The sequence below is a fragment of the Fringilla coelebs genome (genome assembly GCF_963513975.1).
Source record: "Fringilla coelebs genome assembly, chromosome: 1".
NCBI lineage: Eukaryota > Metazoa > Chordata > Aves > Passeriformes > Fringillidae > Fringilla > Fringilla coelebs.
Genome location: NC_140028.1, coordinates 47,814,179 through 47,836,578, shown reverse-complemented (window position 1 = coordinate 47,836,578; position 22,400 = coordinate 47,814,179). Strand labels below are relative to the sequence as shown.

The 22,400-nt window shown below is 41.7% G+C and overlaps 1 protein-coding gene across 2 annotated transcripts in view; it reads left to right on the top strand.

The window, feature by feature from the left end:
- Positions 1-13,945: 13,945 nt before the first annotated feature.
- The window catches only part of TTC39C (tetratricopeptide repeat domain 39C), a gene marked incomplete at its 5' end in the record, with an annotated part of 33,943 nt that continues 25,488 nt past the window's right edge, over positions 13,946-22,400 (top strand). Inside the window, one exon of one of the 2 annotated variants that reach the window (XM_084220488.1) lies at positions 13,946-14,079. In XM_084220488.1, the coding sequence (XP_084076614.1) occupies positions 13,946-14,079 (134 nt within the window). The remainder of the gene's footprint in view (positions 14,080-22,400) is intronic. The other variant, XM_084220489.1, reaches the window with a different exon arrangement.

Here is a 22,400-nt window from a genome sequence, read left to right as displayed (position 1 = left end):
CCTGAGAACAAGGTGTCAGATCAGTAATAAAGGTCTAACTTTCCCTTTCCTGCACTCATTTAAATCAAAAGTAATGACATGTCCCCAGGGCCATTTACCTAAGCAGTAAAGAAGCTAAAAACACTCTGAGCAATTCTCCGGGGAAACACATGGGCATAATCCAAAGTTCAGGGGCTTAGTGGAAAGATTGAACCAGTTCACAGGACTTTGGTTCATAGACCTTATTAAAACATGCAGTAAATCTTACCTACTGGTTATAAAAAAAAAAAGTATTCTAAAATATTGCCAAGGTTTATAAAGAATTGTTACTGCAGATTAAATCTGTTTATTATGTAATAAAGGGCAGGACACAATCTCCATAAAACCTAAGATAATCCATATAATGCAAATATACATAAATGGAACTTTACACAAACACAAAGGGTATTTTCATCAGCAAGAAGAGTGGAAGCAAGGACACCAGGCAGATAAACTGTGCTTCCTGAGGAGTGTCAGTGGTGAAGGCAGTGCTGGGAGGTCTCAGAATGCTGCTGTGAGCCATTCAACCTGGATGCCAAAGACCCCACTGTGGCTCAGCTGTTTCCTATGCTGCTCAAAATCAAAAGTAACTGCAGTCATCACACTATACCTTTACCAGGCCAAAAGGAAAGACAACTCTTCCAGCAATTTCATTATTCCTGCATGCAGAAGGGTAGTACTAAATTTTGGACTGATTGTTGTATTTAGTCAGATTCTTGTAACTTGATATTGGCATGGTAAAGGAAGGTACTGTTCCCAAAGCAGAGCCACATAAGAGGACATTTGATCCCTGAATCTATGTATATTGCATTTATCATAAAAGATTAAAGGAATCAACATGACATGTATGCTCAGCACAAATTTAATTCGAAACAGATACCACAAAACCACTACTGGTCATTACTGTTATTTAATTAAAATGGAATGAAAAGGTTAAATCTTTCTAAGAGACACTGCATGCCATCAAACAGAATAAAGGCCAGGTGCCTGATCAGGATAAATTGACATTACTCTGTTGTTCCTGGATTTGGGCAGATAGGAGAAGACAATCTAGTTGTGTTTGTGTAGCTTTGTGTGTTTTAAATGTTGGGGACACAACTCAGAGACCTTATAAAAAGGACTTTGCTGCAAAGAGTTAAAACTAGGAATGTTACAGATCACTTTCTGTGAAAAAATATAAGAGTTTTTTTTTTTAACAGTGCAACAAAAATGCTTAAAAACGAGATACAAGCCTAGAGGATGGATAGAAAGATCTTATAGTTGAAGAAGAAAAGTAAAGCAAGCCTTGGTATTGTTCAGAGAGTACTAACCCCTGCCAAGGGAAGTGTCTACAGCAGAGAAGCTGTTAGAAACTGTTGTTAATTTGACTGGACAATTTTATTGTGGTTTAGTGTGGACAATTTATGTGGTTACAACAAGGAACACAGGCCCTGACCCCTTGAACCCCAGACTCAGTACTGCCCTCCTGGGCTGCTCCTGCGTGTCCCAGCCTCCTGGGCATTCAGGGTGTCCCAACCTCTTCTCAGCCGAGGGGAGGGCTGAGTGGCTGCCTGCACCCCTTCCCCAGTGCTGAGGGGAAAGGCTTTTCTCTGGCTTCCTCTCTTTCCTGACCAGATGTAAGTCTGTGAGCTTACAAATCTCTGTCGGGAATGGGGAGTTCAGAAAAATGGTCAGCCAGACCGAGTATATGCCAGGAAGGAAAACATCACGAAGCTGTCGCTCCTGGACCTTTTTCTTTTGCTCTCTGACCCTTTTTCTTTTGTTTGTTGTACTCAGTATAATGGAAGGGAACATCTGGACGCTAGTGACAGCAACCAAATTTGCATGCATATAGCAGATAATTAAGCACGTGTCTATCTGCAGCTGCAAACAGCAATTAGTCTTAAGATAGCGTTGCACACCCCTTCCTGCCTATTCTTCTGTTCCCCTCAGAGGGCCCTCTCACGTGCGCATCTCTGAGAGGCACTGAGTGCTGGCCTCCTTTTTATTTGTGAAGACAGTCGTGCAGCTGAGCTTAAACCCTTCAGTGTAACTTTGAATAGGATGAACTTCCTCTGATCTATCAATTTTCAGTAGAAACGGCTTTCTGCATAAGACACGATGCGGTGACCCAAATCAAAACATCCGTGCTTCCATCCCAGCATTGCTGAGACTATAAGCAGATTTCATTCCTAATTTCTCCTCTTAGATCTGAGGAAACTGAGCTCTAGAGAGTCACTTCTGACTGCTGATGTTTTGTGTGGCTGACTCTTGCCTCTCTGCAGTTGCCCAGGGCAAACCCTGCCTTCCCTGCTTCCTGCAGCTAGGAAGAAGTTTACATTTGCCCTATAGCCTCCACCCCAGGGCCATGAAGGCCATTTTATAACATCTTACCCTACCAAGTAAATACATTTATCCTATGCTTGTCTTTTCAGTTATAGAGTCCCCTGGCAATGAAACCATAGACAGCATTTTGTTGCCTAGAACAGGTGTCCTCATTTCTCCTGTGATAGAGTCAAATTTTCTAGACAGGTACAATAGAAGCTGCTCAGCGCTGCAACTACGAGACACAGTTTAGAGTAATTTACAAAGCAGAGGAATTTTCCTGTTTTTTGAAAACCAAATACTGCATTGCAAATTCCTAAATTTCAGGCTCTTGCATTATATCTTTTCATTTATCTGTATGCTAAATGGAGTGTAGTAATAGGGTGAGCTTCAGCTGGGGCAGGCTCAAGTTGGAGAAGAAAGGGCTGGAGTGTGATCAAAGAGACCCCTGTGCCTCAAGCAGGGATTAGATTCAATGGAATGGCTTCACAATCTGGACAACAGTGATTATTCCATGTGGCTCTTTGCATTTGCTCATTGTATGACCCAGCTGCCTGATCAAGGCTTTTGTTGAGGTAAGAATCTATGTCATTCTCTCTGCTGGGGAATTCCTGTGCATGTTTGAATTCTTGGGTATAATGTGCGATGTTTCAATTGGATTTACTTTGTTGTAAATAAAATGTTGGCATTCCCAGCTATAACAAATTCACACAAATCGCAGAAAGTGTTTGCATCAAGTAGTAATTTGAAAACAAAACTGCAGTTTCAGAAACTTATTAAGGTGTACAGATCTGTTGGAAAACAAAATTTTGCTTCTATATGGAGAACATGAATCTCCTGTGTTTCAGTGGGCAAACACCAATGAGGTTTTTTGTGAATGCCCTGTAACAGAATGAACAAAACAGCCCTGGTTGGCACCAACAAGCACTATAACACTGTCACATGCATCTGCATTTCATGCATAGCTGTGCTTACACAGGAGCACATTCCACCACTGAATCCAGACAAAAATGTTAAGGCTTTTACAATAAGAATAGGTGAACTCATTATTTTTAATTTGGCAACTCACAAAAAGTTACAAAATACGTGGAGCTATTTGATTTTAAGCAAATGGAATGGCTAGACAGACTTGGGTGCACACAAAATCAGCCAGTAGCACTGGTAGCACCCACTTGACTTGAGTAAGACCCACAGCATATACTTTAGTCCTCAGGAATACTCAGCCCACCTTATGACCCAACTATAAAAATATCATTGTGTGGTATTGTCAGCAGGCCACAGAGAAGAAAAGAACAAGCCACAGGAAATTATCTCCCGCTTCCAATTACAGGGAAAATTTGACATTATAAATGCTTTTGTCACTCATCCTTTTCAATACTGAGTCACCCAGACATAGCATGGTTAGCTTCTGGCATCTCCATATGACGAACTACTTTTTTCTGTGCTTTGTATGATTTGAAGCTTGAGAATCTAAGAAAACGTAGGTTGAACCCAAATGAAAGGCACATAAAGTAAAGAGATGTGAGATAGAAGGCGTATTTCTGTGTGCTTGTATACGTACAACCCCTCTAAAAATAGGCAAGTGCAAGAGTTATCAAAATGAAAGGAATGGAAAGGAAAACAGAGGAATGCTTGCTGGATGAATTGCAGTAGAAAATAGCATTTGAGAAAAAATGCTAATGAACTGAAAAATGGGCAAGTGTACTGAAAAAACAGAAGATTGTTTCTCCTTGTGCTGTGCCTGGTAAATGAGCTCTGAAGAAATGGCCTGCAGTAAAAGCACGGCTTTTCACACTGTATTATCCTGGTTATTGCCATGCATAACTCATAATGGCTAAAATTATGCAACTCAGTTTAAGGTACTTGCCTTGTACATAGCTCTCAGCCTCCCAAAACGTGTTGGTAGAGCAATTAACTGTGAGTCAGTATGGGATAAGTCACCCAATGTATGGTTTTAAAAGGCACTGTGCTTTCAGAAAGGCAGGAGTGCTTTCAGAATCCAAATACACTTTTAAAAAGAGAAGGGTTATTAAATTTGATATTAAGTTGTTACTTTAATAAAAATCTTGTTGCAAGTTAAGATTTGTAAGTTACTCCTGTGGTTACCATTACACACACTCAGAATCTTGACTTTGATGTCTCCCTTGATCTGCAATGCAGTGTTTTGCTTGCAGAGCTGCCACTTCCTGTAGTGGGAACTGATTCTGGTTGTCACTACTTTGAGGAATCTGTAATTGGCAAGAGTGTTTTCTCACATACCTTGATTAACAAGTGCCCAAATAGGAACATATTATAAATTAATTTGTAAAGAATATGTATACCAAATAAATGGCCCGAATTTCCAGAAGTAAGTGGAAGAATGGAAAACCTAATGGTAAGCAAAAAGAGAAATCACTTCTTATAGTAGCGAATAGGAACTCAACTGCATGTTGCTTATTTCATTAAGTTCCAGGAGGTAATACATACATTCCTGGGTTGCTGATTTCATTACAGAACTGTCAGCACAAAGTCTAGTTGGTCAAGCTCCCAGTCTCTTAAATTCTCTTTAAATGTTGGCTGCAGAAAATAATCTCATCAAATGATAAGAGTATACTTTTTATGTCTGCTTTACAGTTTTACACATCAAAATGTGAAGAATCTTCCATTCATATCAACTGGCATCCTGTTCACTTAAGTTAATGTTCATGAATATAGAACAACCCAAAATTAAGACAAAGACTAGAATGAAGATTATTAAAGCATGTGGCTTTATTTAGCTGTTGTCTCCAGATAATGCTGCAACCTCAGTGTATCTTAATAAACATACTGCCTGAGTACACCCTTAAAGGATGAACCCTTCACTTCAAGTTTATACAAATAGACACAATGGCTTTTCTTGCAAATTAAATTCTCTAAATTAAATGGTACAGCTAGTTATTTTCTTGAGTGAGCAGCAAAAGTTGTCAGACCAAAACACATTTCACAGATGAAAAGCTAGTATCCAGAAATAAAAACTTTGATATCTGAGGTAGCATCTGTCTCTCAATATGGTTTCTAGGTTTTTTTCCGACTTTTGATACATGCTGCAGATCATAGTGTTTCTTTTAAAAGCCAATTGCCACCTCTATGTGTGCAAGCCTCAGAGAAGAGTTTTGTAAAGAACAGAGCACTGTGCTCCAGAAGACATGATTAAACTCCCAAAACATAAGGAAGTGCAATAATTTGGGACAAAGGCATCAGTAGCTAAGTAGGTGTAAAAAGGGAAGGAGCTCACCATCTTTGTAGGTATGGTTTGTATGTACACTGCTGACAGAGTTGCTCCAATGAACGTGTCCTGCTTGGTCTATTTCAGTGTCAGAAAGTCAAAATGCGTTAGTGTGAGGAAGTTGTAGGTCACCTAATGCACAAAATTATTGGGCATTACAAGCCCATCTACAGATATGAGAACCAATGCATGGACAATTTAAGCAACTTGCTGAAAGGCACTGGTGGAGCAAATCCCTTCATATGTGACTGACATATGAGTGTCAGGAGACAGTGGTTTCTTAGACCATGAAGTAGTACTCCCATCGGAAAATGTACAGAAAATGCGAAAACAGGCCAAAAGGGACATCTGCACAAGAATTCATTGTTTGCAGTTTTTCCTAATGCCAGAGTGGGAGATTCACAACTCTGCTGTGGCTGCTTCATAACCTCCCGCTGAGTTCTCGTCTGCCTTCATGGGTTGTACCCAACCATCAGCCCACCAGGCCTTTTTTTCCTCATGCTTTCCTTTCTGTTTACCTCCACTACTGGGCATTGCAGTTGCAATGATCTTTCAAAGCAAGGAGTGTAAAGCTAGATCTTAGTCTCCTGTAAATGATTACCCAGACAGTCTGGCTACATAAACTTGTGTTTCATGTCAGGAAAAAAACCTGTCACCAGCGGGGTCTGGTGACATTTTTGTCACTAGAATTTTAAACAAGAGATTACCCACTGTAAGTCGAGGAACAAAAAGAGGGGCAAGAAATGTAGATTTCAAAACTGAAACACAAACATGATGCCTAACAGCCAAAATAAAGCCTCTGCAGCTCAATTCTGCTGAATGGCCTTTCTATTTCTGTAGCAAAGGACTACAGAAAGAAGAAAGTGAAAAGTGTTGAAATGCTACCTATAGAACGCGTATAATGCCAAAAGTCCCAAATGGAAGTAGAAGAGTACAAAATGGTGCTGACAAGTGCTCTTTAAATAGTCTCACTTCAAATCACATTATGCATCAAGCTGCTTGACACCTGTGAGAAAATATTTACTGCTAAAATAGTGAAAGAAAAATAAGCCTTAGTAACATATTATCTTTATTATATTCCAAACAATTCAAAATATGCTTTACAAGGTGTTTTGATACTGTGACAAGGACTGGGGAGAGCACTAACACAAAGGGTGTTTATTGAGGCTGATATGTTTGTCACAGGTTATCTATGGCCTTGCTGATTACTTGCTTCTCATCACAAGCTTGAAAGTACAAAGGCACATCCTCACTATCTGGGTAAATGATTTGCTGACTAATGCTACACATATAGTTAGATACATATGCATGTATATAGAGGAACATATAGAAAAAAATTCTTCACAAATTTAATTGGTCTGTAAAGTTGCTTCATGCAGAAATGAACAATGCAGGAAAACTGGAAGGTCCCTCCAAACTAGATCAGCAAAAATGATTAGAAGTTTAAAATGTATGACCTGCTTGTGAAAAGCCAAAACTGCTACTTGTTGTAAAAATTGAAAGACTAACAGGGCCTACATCAAGAGCCCATACTGTAGAAACAAGGGATAAACGATGTTTATATGCTCCAGTTTGGACAAGACATCCTACCTCACCTTCCATACACAAAACCATTAAGCTCACCTGTTTTAATTTGCCACTAACCCCCTGCTTCTATAAGAAAAGTGCATATAATTGTTTTCCTTGTACACTGGAGAAAGAACATGAGGGAAATAATCTACAGGCTCTCCATACTCAAAGTATTTCAAGGACATTCAGAAAAAGATTTTTCTTTTACCATTTAGATGAATTTGCTTTGACTCTCCAGAAAGGACTAGGTTAGAACTGGTGGATTTCTGGTGATCCCTTTGGCCTTTGAATTTCTTGCTGTGGGGCAATACAGAGCAGGTATTTTTATAAGGAAATGTAGATCTGAACTCTGTAGGAAGTCAATCCTCTGAAAGTAAAGCATTTAGAACTGGCTCTTAAAAATTCAAGTGGCATGATTATTTTGAGTGGAAATCTTTCCAATTAATTTTTATAAAACAGAACAGCATGTGTCTGCTGCCTGAACAGAGCAGCTGTTAGTACTTAATACTTGTGTATTCCTTTGTTTTCTCTGTAACTGTGTGCATATGTTTGGCCATTAGCACTTTCTGGGAAAAAAAACCCCAACACTAAAAAGCTGTTATTTAGCATTCTTTATATAGCAAAAATTATACACCTTTATATGCTTCAGTAAAAATAACTCTGTGTGACTGAACATCAGTTTATCCCAACATATGACTGATTATACATTGAGTCCAGAACAACAATGTGTAGATAAAAATAAACATTATCCAATACAAGCAAATATGAAAAAAAAAATTGCCCTTACTTGTAGGGAGATACAATATAAGAAATTAAATGTAGCATAGAAAGTAATCTTACCCCTAAGGAGTTGCAGCTTAGCCAATTATTGGAGATTAGGAACAGGCCTGACTCTAACAGGCCGCAGCTGTAGCCAATAAGAAGAGAAGTGTTATAAAAGAGTGGACAGGTTGGTCGAGGGGAGACTGGAGACAGTTGGTCACTGTGAGAAGAAGGAAGAGCTGGTGCTTAGAGGAGCTGCCTATGAGAAACATCAAGGAAGTACAACTCGAGCAATATGGGACCTTTGTGTTATAACAAAAACGCTTACTTGCTCTGTCTCATCTTTCGTTCTCCTTTTTGAACTTCCAAGAACTTTACCTGCTCTGACCCAGCCATCTCTGTCATTGCTCTGTGCAGAAGTGACGCAGCACAGTCTGTGTTACAGACTAAATGAGAGCACTCACAAATCAGTGCTCAAGAGACCAGGACTAAAAGATCAGTCACCTTCTATCCAATAGCTCACCATACACAAAAGGCTTCCTGAAAAAAAAAGGCAAAGAAAACAGAAAGCTTGTGAGAGGAAAGAGTAGTTGATTCCGAAGTAAGGTCCACTGCAAAGAAATAGTGGTTATTCTTATTGTTATTACAGTAACTCTTATTAATTAAAAGAAAGGGTATAAGGGCTAATTTTCAGTACCCTTGGAGTACTTTGGATGAAGAGACTCATTGAGCCTGTTCTGTTTCAGGGTATGTATGCATGTTCCTTATCTATTGACAGAACAGGCAAATTGTTTCATGTGTGTGTCCTCAGGCAGGGTTTAGCCCTCAAAAGGACAATGCATATTAATCGGGAACTGTCAAGAGCCAGCTCTGAAGATTAGCTTGGCTTTGTAGTATTGCTTACTTGCTGTGCTGTATGGAAAATGCATGATGATAACCGATGCAGAGCTCACCACTCATAAATATTTAAGTGACCAGACACAATAGACAGGCATCTTTATTGTTCAAGATCAGAGGTACAGTGTGAGGCACAAAGCACAAGAGTAAGTGACTTTAGCCACTTTAAAAGTGCATTTCCTTAGAAATGTACTTGTCAACTTAATTTTTTTTTCCTTCACATATTCAAAAAAGGATGATCCCCCCCCATTTATATATTCATTAGTCATTACTGCCAGTCACTGACACAGATAAGCTCCCTCTGATGGTTTGGAGAAGATGGCTGTACTCTATATTGCAACACCCCTTCACAGACTGCATCTGATATTGCACTAGAATAGCGAATCCTCAAAAAGGAGATCAAAATTACAGAAGCAGATTCTGCAGGTTTATGTCTGAGATTCAAAAAGTGTGGGGGGTGTCTTTATGATTTTAATAATTATTTCCAGCATGTTACATTCATATACAGTCACATTTTCTGGGAAAAAAAGTTAATTCCATCCTCAAGGATTTTTCTTTTCTCTACCGAAATGAGCAGTGGTTCAAACTTAAATGCTGATTGTCAAGTATTCTGATTCAACTGCTGAAATTTCATCGCCATCTTAAAAACTGCAAATTGTACCAGGCTTATTGAGGTATTCCAGGACAGAGGCAGAGTTTTGGAAGAATATAGGTAAAGGGAAACCCAGCAAAATCAGATTTAGGGCACTCTGAGACAGAAACAAGGGGTTAGGTTGCTGCATCCAGACACAGTGGAGAAGAGCCCTGAGATAAGTGGGACCTAAATTACAGACTAGGAAAATGATATTAAAGAAAATATGAATATAGGCTTGCCCTTGGTTTTAACTCTTTTCTCTCTGGTGCTTTAGATAAATCAATATGCTTTTCTCTAATAATTTTTTTCCTGCTACTTTAACTTCTGCTATTCTCTGTTGTTTATGAGTAGGGCTAAATTCCAGTTAGACTGTGGAGGAAAAACATCAATTTTTTTTTACTCAGGGACAGTGTGTGATGACTAACTGGACTTCTCCTTTGAATTGGTCAGAAGCTCAAAGACAGGGCAGAAATTTGGAAAGCTTGTCAAAGGGAAGAGCAGTGGAGTATTCAAAGGTACAGGCTATCTTGGACTACAATAGCAGTGTTGTGCAAAGGGGCTGTAACAACACCACCACAGTTCTGTATCCTGTATGGGTTGTGGATATTGTAACCACTTCCATTTAGCTAACAGCTTCTGGGAAGCTAGAGTAAAGGTCTTGGAAACTTCAGGCTAGTTAATTTATTGAAAGTACAATTCTTGCTCACCAGTAGTTTTACTGTCCTTGAATAATTACAAATCAGTTGCCTCAACCTTTTTTCATGAGAGGTAACAGGCCACAGCAGCACAGGTTATTCAACACTGACCTGCAGGGAGCTGTGAGGTGAGGGGAAAGCTAGCCACCGACTGACACCTCTGCTGAAACTGTTGGCTGATGACTGCCTATTTTGCTGATGATAGCATGCTACCAGGAATTAAAAAAAACAAGCAAACACAAAAAACCTCAAGAAAGATGCTTAGAGTGTTGTTAGACTGCGAAGTCAATGTAAGCTTTGATTGGCACCTACAAATCATCCACGTAGTCCTGTTCAATGTGGTTTTCTTGCTCCCTTGGCCATTTTTAGCAGGATGAATCAGCGGTACCACATCCTCCATGTGAATCAAACTAATTGTAACCCATCACAAGACTTCATCTGCTGTTACATGGCAGGGAGACCTACAGCTCTGCTGACTTCCAATTCACTTCTGCAGGAAAATGAGGTTGCAGCGCAGATCACAACAACATGGGCACTATAACACTGCTGCTGCTCAGCTGATGAAGTCAAACTGCATGTGTCTACTTCCTTCATTAAGGAAGGTGTGTTCAACGTGTTACTTGTCTACTTGAACAGCTAAAGGGTGGTTTCATTCTGACATTTTTTTCCTGTACACTTATAACTGTGTTTCTGTAGAGTTGATTCAGCTATTCACGTCTTGAGTTTGAAAATGAATAGCTAGCTACCGGGTACTTATAAAAGCATTGGTTACAGAAGAGAAATTATCAGTGCAAGCCCTCAGCAAGGTCTGAAGCAAGTGGGTACTGGAAAGAAGATCTCAGAAGAATTCTAGCTTCTTGTGCATGGGACCCAAACCTGCAGGAAGCACACAGCCCTGCTATGCTACTACTCAAACACAGGGGCAAGGAAATAGGAGTGTAGCATTGGAGAAATGGAGTAGATGTTGCATAAAGGACTTGGCTCTTTGCTGCTCCTCAGAAATAATACTTGGAGGTAGGAGTTAGCCTATGACAAGTTTTCAGGGAATCCACAAGAAGATTCATTGCTTCTTGATTGATTACATCTGATAAAGGGAGAGGATATACTGCTCCACCATGAACCCCTGCCCACAGAATCCTGCCTGGCAGATGATATTGCAGGAGTAATTGTTTTCATTTGGAATGCAGTGTCTTGAAACACCGCAACCTGTGAGAATAAGGAATAAGGGTGGTGCAACTGCAAACTGAAGTTTCCTTTTAGTGAGGCTGTTTGCATTTCTGGACTCCAAATTTCACAAATAACCTGCAAACACACTGGAGAACATGCCGTTCCCTAGTCATGTTGTGCTTACTTTCTAGAAGCCCTTTAGGATTTCTAGGCTGTGTAGATCATGCTGTTTTGGAGATGTGCATTGTAACTGAGCATGTGTCCTCTTTAAACGCCCCCTAAGTGTCCAGCCCTGCTCAGTAACAGAGGGGCTGGCAATCAGCCAAAGGCTTCTATTCACACCTGACAGATTGCAGAAGCCTCCTGGCATTAGGCAATCCACACCTTCCAAGAACTGTTATTTCAAGAAGTTATTGGTACAACGTATTTCCCGAGGGGGTGGTAGCAATTCTCACAAGGCAAGTATGGAAATATGACAATTTGATTCACAGGAAGACAGACGTTTTGCTTGACAGGGAAAAGGGGTTGCTAAAAGTAGTGTTTGGTCCCATTCTTTTGTATGCTACCAAGGGGAGGTGGGGGAAGTCTGAGTCCTAAATTCTTAAGCGCAGCTGTGGCACTCTTCTAGCCATCAGGAAGCAAGACCAGGCTGTTGGTATTAGCCTTCTATGCACCTAAATTTAAGCACAGCAAAGAAAGCCTCTTGCAAAGAAGGATGAAAACAATGTGGGTGTATTTTCAGTGTCCAGGTACTTGGCCATTTTGGGTTGGAATGGATACATTTACACAAGTGTACTTTCTCACCCATCCTGTGCTTGGAAGTGCCTGCCAGACTAGCTTGTATCTGGACCCAACTTGCAAATACTGATTTTTACTGTCAGCATGACAGGTAAGTTCACATTGCTAATCATGAAGATATGTGTCAAGACAGGGAGTAAATTCCTAGAAACACTTGTTTCCCAGACTTGAACTGGGGAGGTCACAAAGTCACCATTGTATGAAAGAGCAATTTTTACTCTCTGTTCTAGTGACTGCAGTCACTGAATAAAACCACTAATAAAAAAAAAAAAAAGAAAAATCAATTATCTGGAAATGGAAAGCTGCATTATCTGTCAGAGAAGGACTTTGGACTTCTCTTCTTCACACTCTAGGGCTGGCTGCAGCCCCAGTTGCTACAACCCATCCATTAAAAACCACAGTGGATTTTGCAAGAAGCCACAGGATTATGGAGGGAAGGAGGATGGGTGGCAGCCACCTTTGCCTGTGTGGTGCCTGACAGCAAAGCAAGGTGAGGTGTGAGGATGGGGAGGGAAGGGCGGCACATGGAGTCAGGGGCAGCTCCCCACATGGACACCCCTAAGCCAGGCATCAGTGCGTGCTCTCTCCTGCTGGTGCTCACTCTGCCGTCCCCAGAGCTGGGGGTACAGCAGCTGCAGGCAGAATCAGCAGTGCCCTGGCAGCCAGGAGGGCCAGCCGTGTCCTGGGGGCATCGGGCACAGCATTGCCAGCCAGGCAAGGGAGGGGATTGTCCTGCTCTGCTCTGCACTGGGGCAGCCTCACCTCGAGTGCTGGGGGCAGTTTTGGGTGCCACAATGTAAGGAAGACATTAAGCTATTAGAGAGTGTTGGAAGGAGGGCAACGAAGATGGCGAAGGGTCTGAAGGAGAAGCCATATGAGGAGCAGCTGAAGTCGCTTTGCTTGTTCAGCCTGGAGGAGACTGAGGGGTGGCCTCATTGCAGTCTTCATCATGATTGTGAACAGAAGCAGAGGGGCAGATAAAGATCTCTTCTCTGTGGTGACCAGTGACAGGACTCGAGGGAATGAACCTGTGTCAGGGGCGGTTTAGGTTGGATATTATAATAAAAAATTCTTCACTGAAAGAGTAATTGGGCACTGGAATCCGCTGCCCAGGGAGGTGGTGGAGTCACCACCGTCCTTGGATTTGTTTGACAAAAGACTGGACACAGTGCTATAGCACAGTTGACAAGGAGGTGTTGGGTCATAGGTTGGACTTGATGATCTCAAAGGTCTTTTCCAATCTAGTTCACTCTGTGATTTTGTGAAAAGGTTCTTCACCCAGAGGGTGTTTGAGTATTGGACCAGGCTCTCCAGGGAAGCGGTCACAGCACCAAGGCTGCCAGAGTTCAAGAAGCCTTTGGTCAATCCCCTCAAGCGCATAGCGAGATTTCTGGGGTGTCCTTGCAAGGACAAGGACGGAGTTGAACTCGAAGACCCCCGTGGATATCTTCCAAACCAAGACAGTCCATGATTCCGCGAAATGCGGCTGAAGGCTCTGCGGGCACGGCCGTCAGCGTAGCCCGGCCACAGGAGGAGCCGCCCGGCAGCCGCGGCGCCCCCAGCCCCTCACCCGGCGCCGGTCCCGCGCCTGCGCGGCCTCGTGGCGGCGCCTGCGCGCTGGGGCGCGGGGCAGGCGCCGCCGCTTTCGGCGCGTTCGCGGGTGCGGAGCGGCTGCGGCACTGCCGAGTTCGCGCCTCCGCGAGCACCGGGAGCTCCGGGCTCGTCCCGCAGGCACGCCGAGGCGGCACCGGGCTGCCCGGGAAGGGGTGGGCGGGTAGGCACTTGGGTACGTAGGTAGTAGGTACGTAGGTAGTAAGGTAGGGAAGAGTCGGCTGGTCCCGCTGCCTCCTCATCGTCATGGCCGGCTCGGAGCAGCGGGAGGACGGGGAAGCGCCGTTGCCCATCGAGGATTCGGAGCTGGCGCTGGCCGGCATCAACATGCTGCTGAACAACGGCTTCCGCGAGTCCGACCAGCTCTTCAAGAAATACAGGTCAGTCCCTGCCGCCCCTCCGCCGCCCGCTCGCCGGGCCCCTTCCCGCGGCGCGGCCCCCTCCGCCCCCGCGGGCGGGCGGTGAGCGGGCGGCGGGGCCGTGGGCGCGCAGGGGGCCCTGGCGCAGGCAGCCTCGCCCTGCCCGGCCCCTCAGAGCGGGAAGGATCGGTGCTGCTGGTCACTGCCTCGGTCAGCGCTCTCATGGGGAAGGCACCCGCGTGTTTCACAGAATCACAGAATGGATCAGTTTGGAAGGGGCCGCAGTGGGTCATCTGGTCCAACCACCCAGCTCAAGCAGGATCATCCTAGAGCACATGGCACAAGATTGTCCCCACATCGTTGTTGAATGTCTCCAATGAGGGAGACTCGACAAGCTCTCTGAGCAGTCTGTTCCCATGCAGGGTCACCCACCCGCACAGTAAAGAAGCTCCTCTTCGTGTTCAGGTGGAACTTCTTGTGCACCAGTTTCTGCCCATTGCCTCATGTCCTGCTGCTTAGAACCCCCGAGGAGAGCTTGGTTCCATCCTCTTGACGCCCTCCCTTTGGATATTTATACACATTGACGAGGTCCTTTCTCAGTCATCTCTTCTCAAGGCTGAACAGGCACAATTCCCTCAGCCTTTCGTTGTAAGGGAGGTGTTCCAGTCCCCCAGTCATCCTTGTTGCCCTCTGCTGGACCTGCTTTAGGAGCTCCATAGCTCCTTTGTACTCAGGGAGCTAGAACAGGGCACTTCAGATGTGCCCTGAGTTCACCAGGGCTGAGTTGAGGGGTCGGATCACATCCCTCAGCGTCTGGCACTGCTCTCCCTAATGCATCCCAGGATTCTTGGCCATAAGGGCTCGGAGGTGATGTGTGCTGTGGTGGGGGGGGTGGAGAAGGGCCGAGCAGGGGTCCCTCGGTAGCGCTGTCTGCATTTGGCTGTCGTGTATGTGTAAACACACACGTGTGGCTGGAGATGTGTCCTGGGGGGTTTTCGCTCTGGTGCTCGTGTGTGGTCTGACGCGGTCTTCAGCGCACAAAATAGATGGCAACAAAAGGTCTCTGAGTGCTGCTGTGATTATCTTTGGGCTGTAAGATTATGTTCATAATCCCCACATACATCATGTCTAGGTTTCTGCGTTAAGTAGGCATCTGGTAGGAGCGGCATTAGTGCAGCTGTGTAAGTCAGGCTTGAAGTAAAGGTTGCCCCTACCTGTCCTTGCTTCTTTTCTTAGGACTAATGTCTTCCACTCGAGCTTGAGCTGCTGTAATTGCGCATACGTTTTAAATAATTAATATGCACTATCGTGCTGTTGTCTGTATGATTAAAAAAGACTTTGGTTGACTTAAAATAGAACTTCATAGTGCTTGATGTACTTATGTATTTAAATCTTGTTTACAGAAAGGATAGTTGGAAGTGGAGTGCAGGGATTGAGACATGTTAAGAACATTCTGCTTAATAACAACAACGTAATAACACTTTATTGTGTACCTGCAACAGGTTAATGTTAAACGTGTCATTTTTGTCTCTAGTATATACTGCTGTGTTACACAAAATACTGTTGTGTAGAACTAACGCAGTATTGCAGGTGACAAGCAGGGTCCAGTTCTGCATTCCTCACATGCATAAGCATGAAGTCCACCTCTTAACTCAGCACTGCCAAGACCACCACTAAACCCTGTCTGTAACTGCCGTGCCTATGTCACGTGAAGTTGCACCCTATGAGTTACTTCTTAAATATTTGTTTCTTTTGAAGCCCTCAGTTGTTCTGTGTATCTAAGGAACCTGTTGGTTTTGGTTGCATGCTTTTGTGTTGTGTAATTTTTTTAAGGCGCCAGTTAAGGAATACTCAGTGTGGTTTCCTCTCTGCCACTTTCACTTGTGCTCTGCCATTGCTTTCTCTCAGTAGTGTGAATCTGGAAGTAGTCTAGGAATTCTAAATACGTGATGCTTCTTACATTTTAAAGTAGTACTAGGGAGTAAAATTAAGATTCCTGTTCTCAAAATGCAGTTTAATCCTCCCTTGAAAGGGTGAATAATGATTTCTTCTGCAAATTTCTCTTGGTTATCTGGAAGATTTTATTACTAAAGATATCTTAAATGCAGGAACTTGCCAATCTTTTTTGCTAGGTGCAGGCTTTTCTTTGTTTGATTTTATCAAGAAATGCCTCTTGAGTTCAGTGTACTTTCTGATTATGGCTTTTAAATACCCCCTGCAAGGAGTAGATAGGAATCCCTTCATAAGATTGATAGTTCATGGTTCATAAATTGATAATTGCTCTCATGGGCTGGAGATTTTCAGAGTAATTTAAAAACTTTGTCCTTCATCCCAAAATTTGTAGCAGGATTCCTCTTGCTGTGAACTAATAAACCCTTATTGAATTGCAGAGAGGATGCAGCAAATTAAGCTCAGCTCCCTATAAACCTGAATTCTGGAGACATTTGCAGTGAGGCCCACTTGTTTTTCCCAAGAGTTTTTGGTTCTGTGCTTGTCTTGAATGTGTTCTTTTTGCAAGGACTTAAGCAGTGCTATATTATGTTTGCTTGCATACAGTCTTAATGAGTGTGTTTTTGTAGGTGTGTGCTTGGAATTATGCATAGGATGGGTTCATCCTAAATGGGGCTGGTAAGCCAAATGGGGAGGGTTTGGAAGGTCTCCATAATGTAATATCAATGTTTGTAGTTAATGATACAAGAGATCAAAGATGTCTGATGGCATGCAGCTTTTTAAACTTGATATGAGTGTGTGTTGTCTGTATTTCAGGTGACCTTTCTTGTAGAAAGTGTTAATTCTAAACTCGTGCCTATGCAGGTAGTTTAGTTCTGTTTCAGAAGCTTAACAGTTATTAATGAATTGTAGAAGTGAAGAATGGAGATACTCAGCAAAACTTCCGTTTCAGTAGCCACATCACTTAAACCACCTAAAACCATTTCTTAGAAACTGCTGGTTTTGATTCTGCTTTTTGTTACTTCAATTTTAAATTCATTTTCCACCTGAAAGATCTTGTGAAGAATTTAAATTAATACTTATGTCTTTATGGGACAATAGGCAACCTTGTCTCTAAAACAGGCAGTATGTATTCTTCTTTGCTCTTCTGCATTTTTGCATCTTTCAGAAAGTACTGAGTATTGAACTGAAGTATTCTTTTTCCTCTTGTAGCTTTGAAGATTTCTAAGCATATAAGAAAGAAACTGTCGAATGAAAGCTGACTGCTGAGCCCAAAATCAGTTATATTTGAAAGCTGTTCATAATGCAGTCCTTGAGGAAACCAGGTTTGAGATTGCAGCTGTGTTTCAGACATATATCCACACCAGTAAAGTCTTGCCTATTATGAGTGGTGGTACTTTGAAGTTATGTGCCACAGAATCATGATTTCTGTATTGGACATGGGAGAGTGGTGTCTTGTGTTCTGGTGGTTACAGCTCATATACATATCTATGGAGGATCTGAAGAAGATTAATTCACTTGTGTGCCAGATACAACATGTAGTTGGAACTTTGTTGACTATCACACTAAAGCACTTAATGATTTGTCAGGTATTGTTTGAAAGTATTGTTGTTTTAAATTATACTTGAGGGAAGATAGTAGGGTTTGAAAAATCATCTACATGTAGCATGTATATCTGCATATGCTTTTTCACAAGTTTATTCTTTTTAGAAGTCCAGATCCTCTACCTGCTGGTGATGATGACATTCTGATCATTAATCAAATGGAAGTGGTATTTTTGTAGATCTTTACTAGACAGCACCACTGTCCTTAGTGCTTGTAGTCATACTAGGTTCCCTCAGTGCTAACTCACATTTGAAACTGACAGATATCAATCTTTATATTCAGCTTGAACAGTGCTGACTGTGTCCTAGTTCTCATCAGTTTAAACTTTTGAGTGTCTATGGAAGCTGCTAGAGGTATGGAGGTCAACCAAGGACATAGACTGTGAAGATGGAGCCCTCAAGCATCAGGATGGTACTGGTTTGATGAACCACCCAGACACTAAAAGGAATGCTGAACTAAAATATTCTTTTTCCCCTTGTAGCTTTGTGGATTTCTAGACATATAAGAAGGAAAGAAACTGTCAAAAGAACTTTTTTTTTTTTTTGCTGATTCTTCACTTCTTAAGAGCATTTGCAATTCAAAAATGATTTTGAAACTTCCTCCAGCTAAGAGAAGACTGTGTTAAATATAGCCAGGAGTTTTTCACTGAATGTTGACTCACAACGTAAATTGTCAAATCATAGAGTATCCTGAGTTAGAAGAGGCTCATCAGGATCAATTTCTTGAACTCCTGCACAGGACAACTCCAAGAATCACCCTGTATGCCTGTGATCATTGTCCAAAACACTTCTTGAACTCTGTCAGGCTTGGTGCTGTGACCACTTCCCTGAGGAGCCTGTTCCAGTGCTCAGGCATCCTCTGGGTGAAAAACCTTTTCCTATACCTAACCTAAACCTCCCCTGGTGCAGCTTTGTGCCATTCCCTTGAGGTCTGTCACTGGTCTTGAGTGAGGAGAGATCAGTGTCTGCCCCTCCTCTTCCCCTCAAGAGGACTGCAGTGAGGTCTCCTCTCTGTCTCCTCCAGTCTGGAGAAGCCAAGTGACCTCAGCCACTCTTCATATTACTTCCCCTCAACACCCTTCTCCACCACCTTTGTGGCCCTCCTTTGGATGCTCTCTGATGGCCTTGTGTCTTTCTTATATTGTGGCACCTAAACCTAACAGAACATGAGTTCAGGCTGCCCCAGTGCGGAGCAGACAATTACATCCTTTGACTGGATGACAGCTCTGTGCCTGATGCACCCCGGGACACATGGTTGGCTCTCCTGGCTGCCAGGACATGAATCATAAGATCAGGGCTTTTATGTCACAAGAAATCCAACTATCTTCTGTCTCCTACCCAAGACATATTTGACTTTGCATGAATGATTTTAACATCTGAGAAGGCTTGGTAAAATTTCCAACTTCCATCTTAATGGACAGATAAATGGTACGAAATTACAAGTAAAATGTATACAGTAAGGTCATATCCACAGAAGAAATTGAAGATTATATAGAGAAATGTGATTATAAGGCAAAACGTGTAAAGGTTTAAAGAATGGGGCTAGTGTAGAAAGACATGACGCTCAGCCTGTTAGGGTAAAGCAGAACATGGAGAACTGGAAGCTGGTGCAAATGGGAAAAAGCTTACTATGGTTGCTTAAGAAACCTGAAATTAATTTAAAGGTAACATGCTACATCATGTGTAGTAACAGACACACAAACTTAGTAATGGACCAGAAGTCCATTATGAATAGGCATTTGAATCTCATATTACCAACTTAAAATGCTCTGTGGCCTGAAATACTTTTGACCCAAATGCAAGTTGAGGCAAGGTGACATTAAGCCAGCATTGATCAGTAGGTAGATTATGACCTATGTATGGGCTGTCTAACCACAGCTGAAATTCTTGCTTATATACCTGAGCAAAGGAACCTTAAGAGCAAAACTGAAGAGATTTAGTAGATGCTGCAGCAGCTTCTCTAAAGATAAGGCCAGCAGAGCGGGAGCTGACGTCACTTGGTTGGGCAAAGGATGATAGCATCTGGATTGGCAGCGTGAGAATAAATCGTGAGTGCCCTGCTAGCAACCCTGTGTGCTTTTGTTTGTTGCAGCCATGGGCAGAGGAGCAGCTGCTAGATGATGTATAGAAAATGGAGTTATTTGTAAGGGAAGTGATTTTTATTAGCAGTATTCTAAATGCGTACCCCAGTGAAGTGAGATTTCATTGCTCAGTGCCAGGCAGAGTAATACTAATAACGATGCACATAAAACCAGCATCAGTTTTCTGGCTATTTGGATAGATTAGAAATATTTTAAGCATTCTGCAGTTTAAATCTTCCAGGAGCTGGGTATGCAGAGATGATCACTTTTGTGGACTTCTTGACAGAGACAGGTGGTGTTGCCAGAGGAAGTGGTAGAAAGGGTAGAAGGAGGTTGAGAGATGTATTTGTCATATGGGGCAGTATCTGGTGGCTAGAAGTCCAAGGGAAGATGACAGAAAACTGAACTAAAATCTGGGTTTATAACTCAGAGGTTAGAAGTCAGGTTTGGAGATGGCAGAAGAGGTGTGATAGTAAGCAGATCTTACTAAATTAATTCTGTGAAAGATGCAAATGCTTTAAAGACTTTTTACTCATGTTAGAGCACCCACTCATTGATCTGCTTCTGGTAGAATATTTCAGGCTGTTGTGGTAGGATAGATACATTTTTGTTTTAATCCACTTCAGGATTTTTGAGGTGTTAAAGAAGTTACATGGTTTCAGTTAAGCTGCAGTAGTTGGTTGTGGAAAGTGATTTTGGTCAGGTTGGAAAAAAAAGGTTCTGCTTAAGTCCCCAATTCTGACAGATTTAGAGATGCAAGTGGAGAGTTAGTATAAATCTGCTGATATAACTAGCATGTCTCTCATCTTTGTAACTAGTTTTCAAATTAAACAAACAATTGAAAATTCTTTTCCTAATCTGCAGTGTTTTGATGTTGTGTGTCTAAAGTTCACAGCTTGAAGTTAGAGCAAAACAATTTCCCATTAATTTGCAGGAGTACAAAACAAATCGGATAAAACTGGATAGAGCAGGGCCACAGAATTATTTTTATATTCCTGAATTTCTCTTTTGGTTGTGTATTTCTAGTAAAAATAGAAATGTATGCTGAGGGTTCATTTAACAAAACAAATTCAGGCTGATTATGAAATGTAAACTAAACCTAGATCTGATATTTGCAGTTCTCAATGTGATATAATACAGTAATGCTTCCATGACACTTTTATTACCATGGGTATTTCATTTACCAGTATTGGATGAGAGGTGGCTCTGTCATGTTTGTAGTCTCACAAACAACTTCTAGAACACATTTTAAAATAATCTGTGATGGAATAATGACCAAAGGATTTGAATGTTGTTGCAGTAAATTCCTTACCTTTCTATTTACATATTTTATGCCTTGTTTTAAAATATTCAGTTCCTGCTTCTATATTTATCTGTGAACTTATATGAATTATGCCATTTTGCTTTATTCTTTCACTTTGTGGACAGAATTAATTAGTTTTGTTTCAACCTGAGCATCACTCTCAGCATGATTGCTGGAATTCTTGATGGACTGTGGTTAAAGTAGCGATGACTAGAAAAACAGTGTGAGGAAGCGTTGGCAAGTTAATTACATTACTCCAAATTTAAACCTGAGCTAGACTGTAGTAGCTTTAGAAGCTGATGTGAAGAAGTGAAATACTGTCTTGGAAATAGCTGTAGAAAAAAAAATAAAGAAAATACTGAGAAGTAATTGATATTCTTTTGTTTGTTTTTATGTGCTTCAGTTCTGTTGTATTTTTTAATTGTGAAACTGGGCTGTATTATCTCAGCATTATTAAACCAAAGCTTAAAACCCCTGAATGTTATCATCATGTGTGAAAATGGGGCATAGTGGACACCTTTCGTCTGAAAGTGAGTTAATAACTTAAATATATGCTATGAAATGAGGCAAATCCGTCAGGGTTTTTTGGGAGAAGCAATGTCATGTGTAATGCTAGTTTATAGGTCTGGAAGAAAGTTCTACTTCAGTGCTCTTTAGTTTTGACTTAAGTTTAGTTACATGTGCCAACTTTATTGATATGTAGTACTTTTACTGTGGTATCTTGCAGTAATGGTGTTAATAACATAGTTTCTTATAAAAAAGATACCTCCTGAGTCCTAGTTTCCCAGGTGAAGTGCAAACTGTGTTTTACAAAATATGTCTGGAGACTGATTTTTTTTTTTTCCCTTTCATCTTTGAGCTAATTAAAAGTCTTGAGATTTTTCTTTACTTAATGGAGGTAATTGCCTTCAAAGTCATGAGGACAACTTGGGTAATGCATTGTCCCAGTGTTAATTTGTATTTGGTTCCATAGGTCCTGTCAGCATTGATGCAGCCCTTGGTTTGCTGTTAGTACCTTCTCAAGTGCTGTCTCATTTTTTTGTATCTTAACAACTTTACAGTTGTCTGTCAAATAGGATGAAACTTCATGTCTGAAGCTGAAGGTCACTTACAAGGAGCTTGAGCCTTCTGTGGGATTGTTTTTCCCAGAAACCTACTGTCATCCTTCGTGACATCTCAACTTTTACTGGGACAGCACTGTGCCATTTGAAACTTTTCCTGGCTCTCAAGGAAAAGATGACCCTAAACTGTTGAAGAGTTCATCAGTCAACATAATACTCACAAAGACTGAGCACATAACATGGTTGTTATTTAAAATTGTGTTTTAAACACTGAAATTAGCTCGCTAAATGATCTTCCATAAAGCTGCAATTATAGTTTTTACCCAGTGACTATGTAGGAATG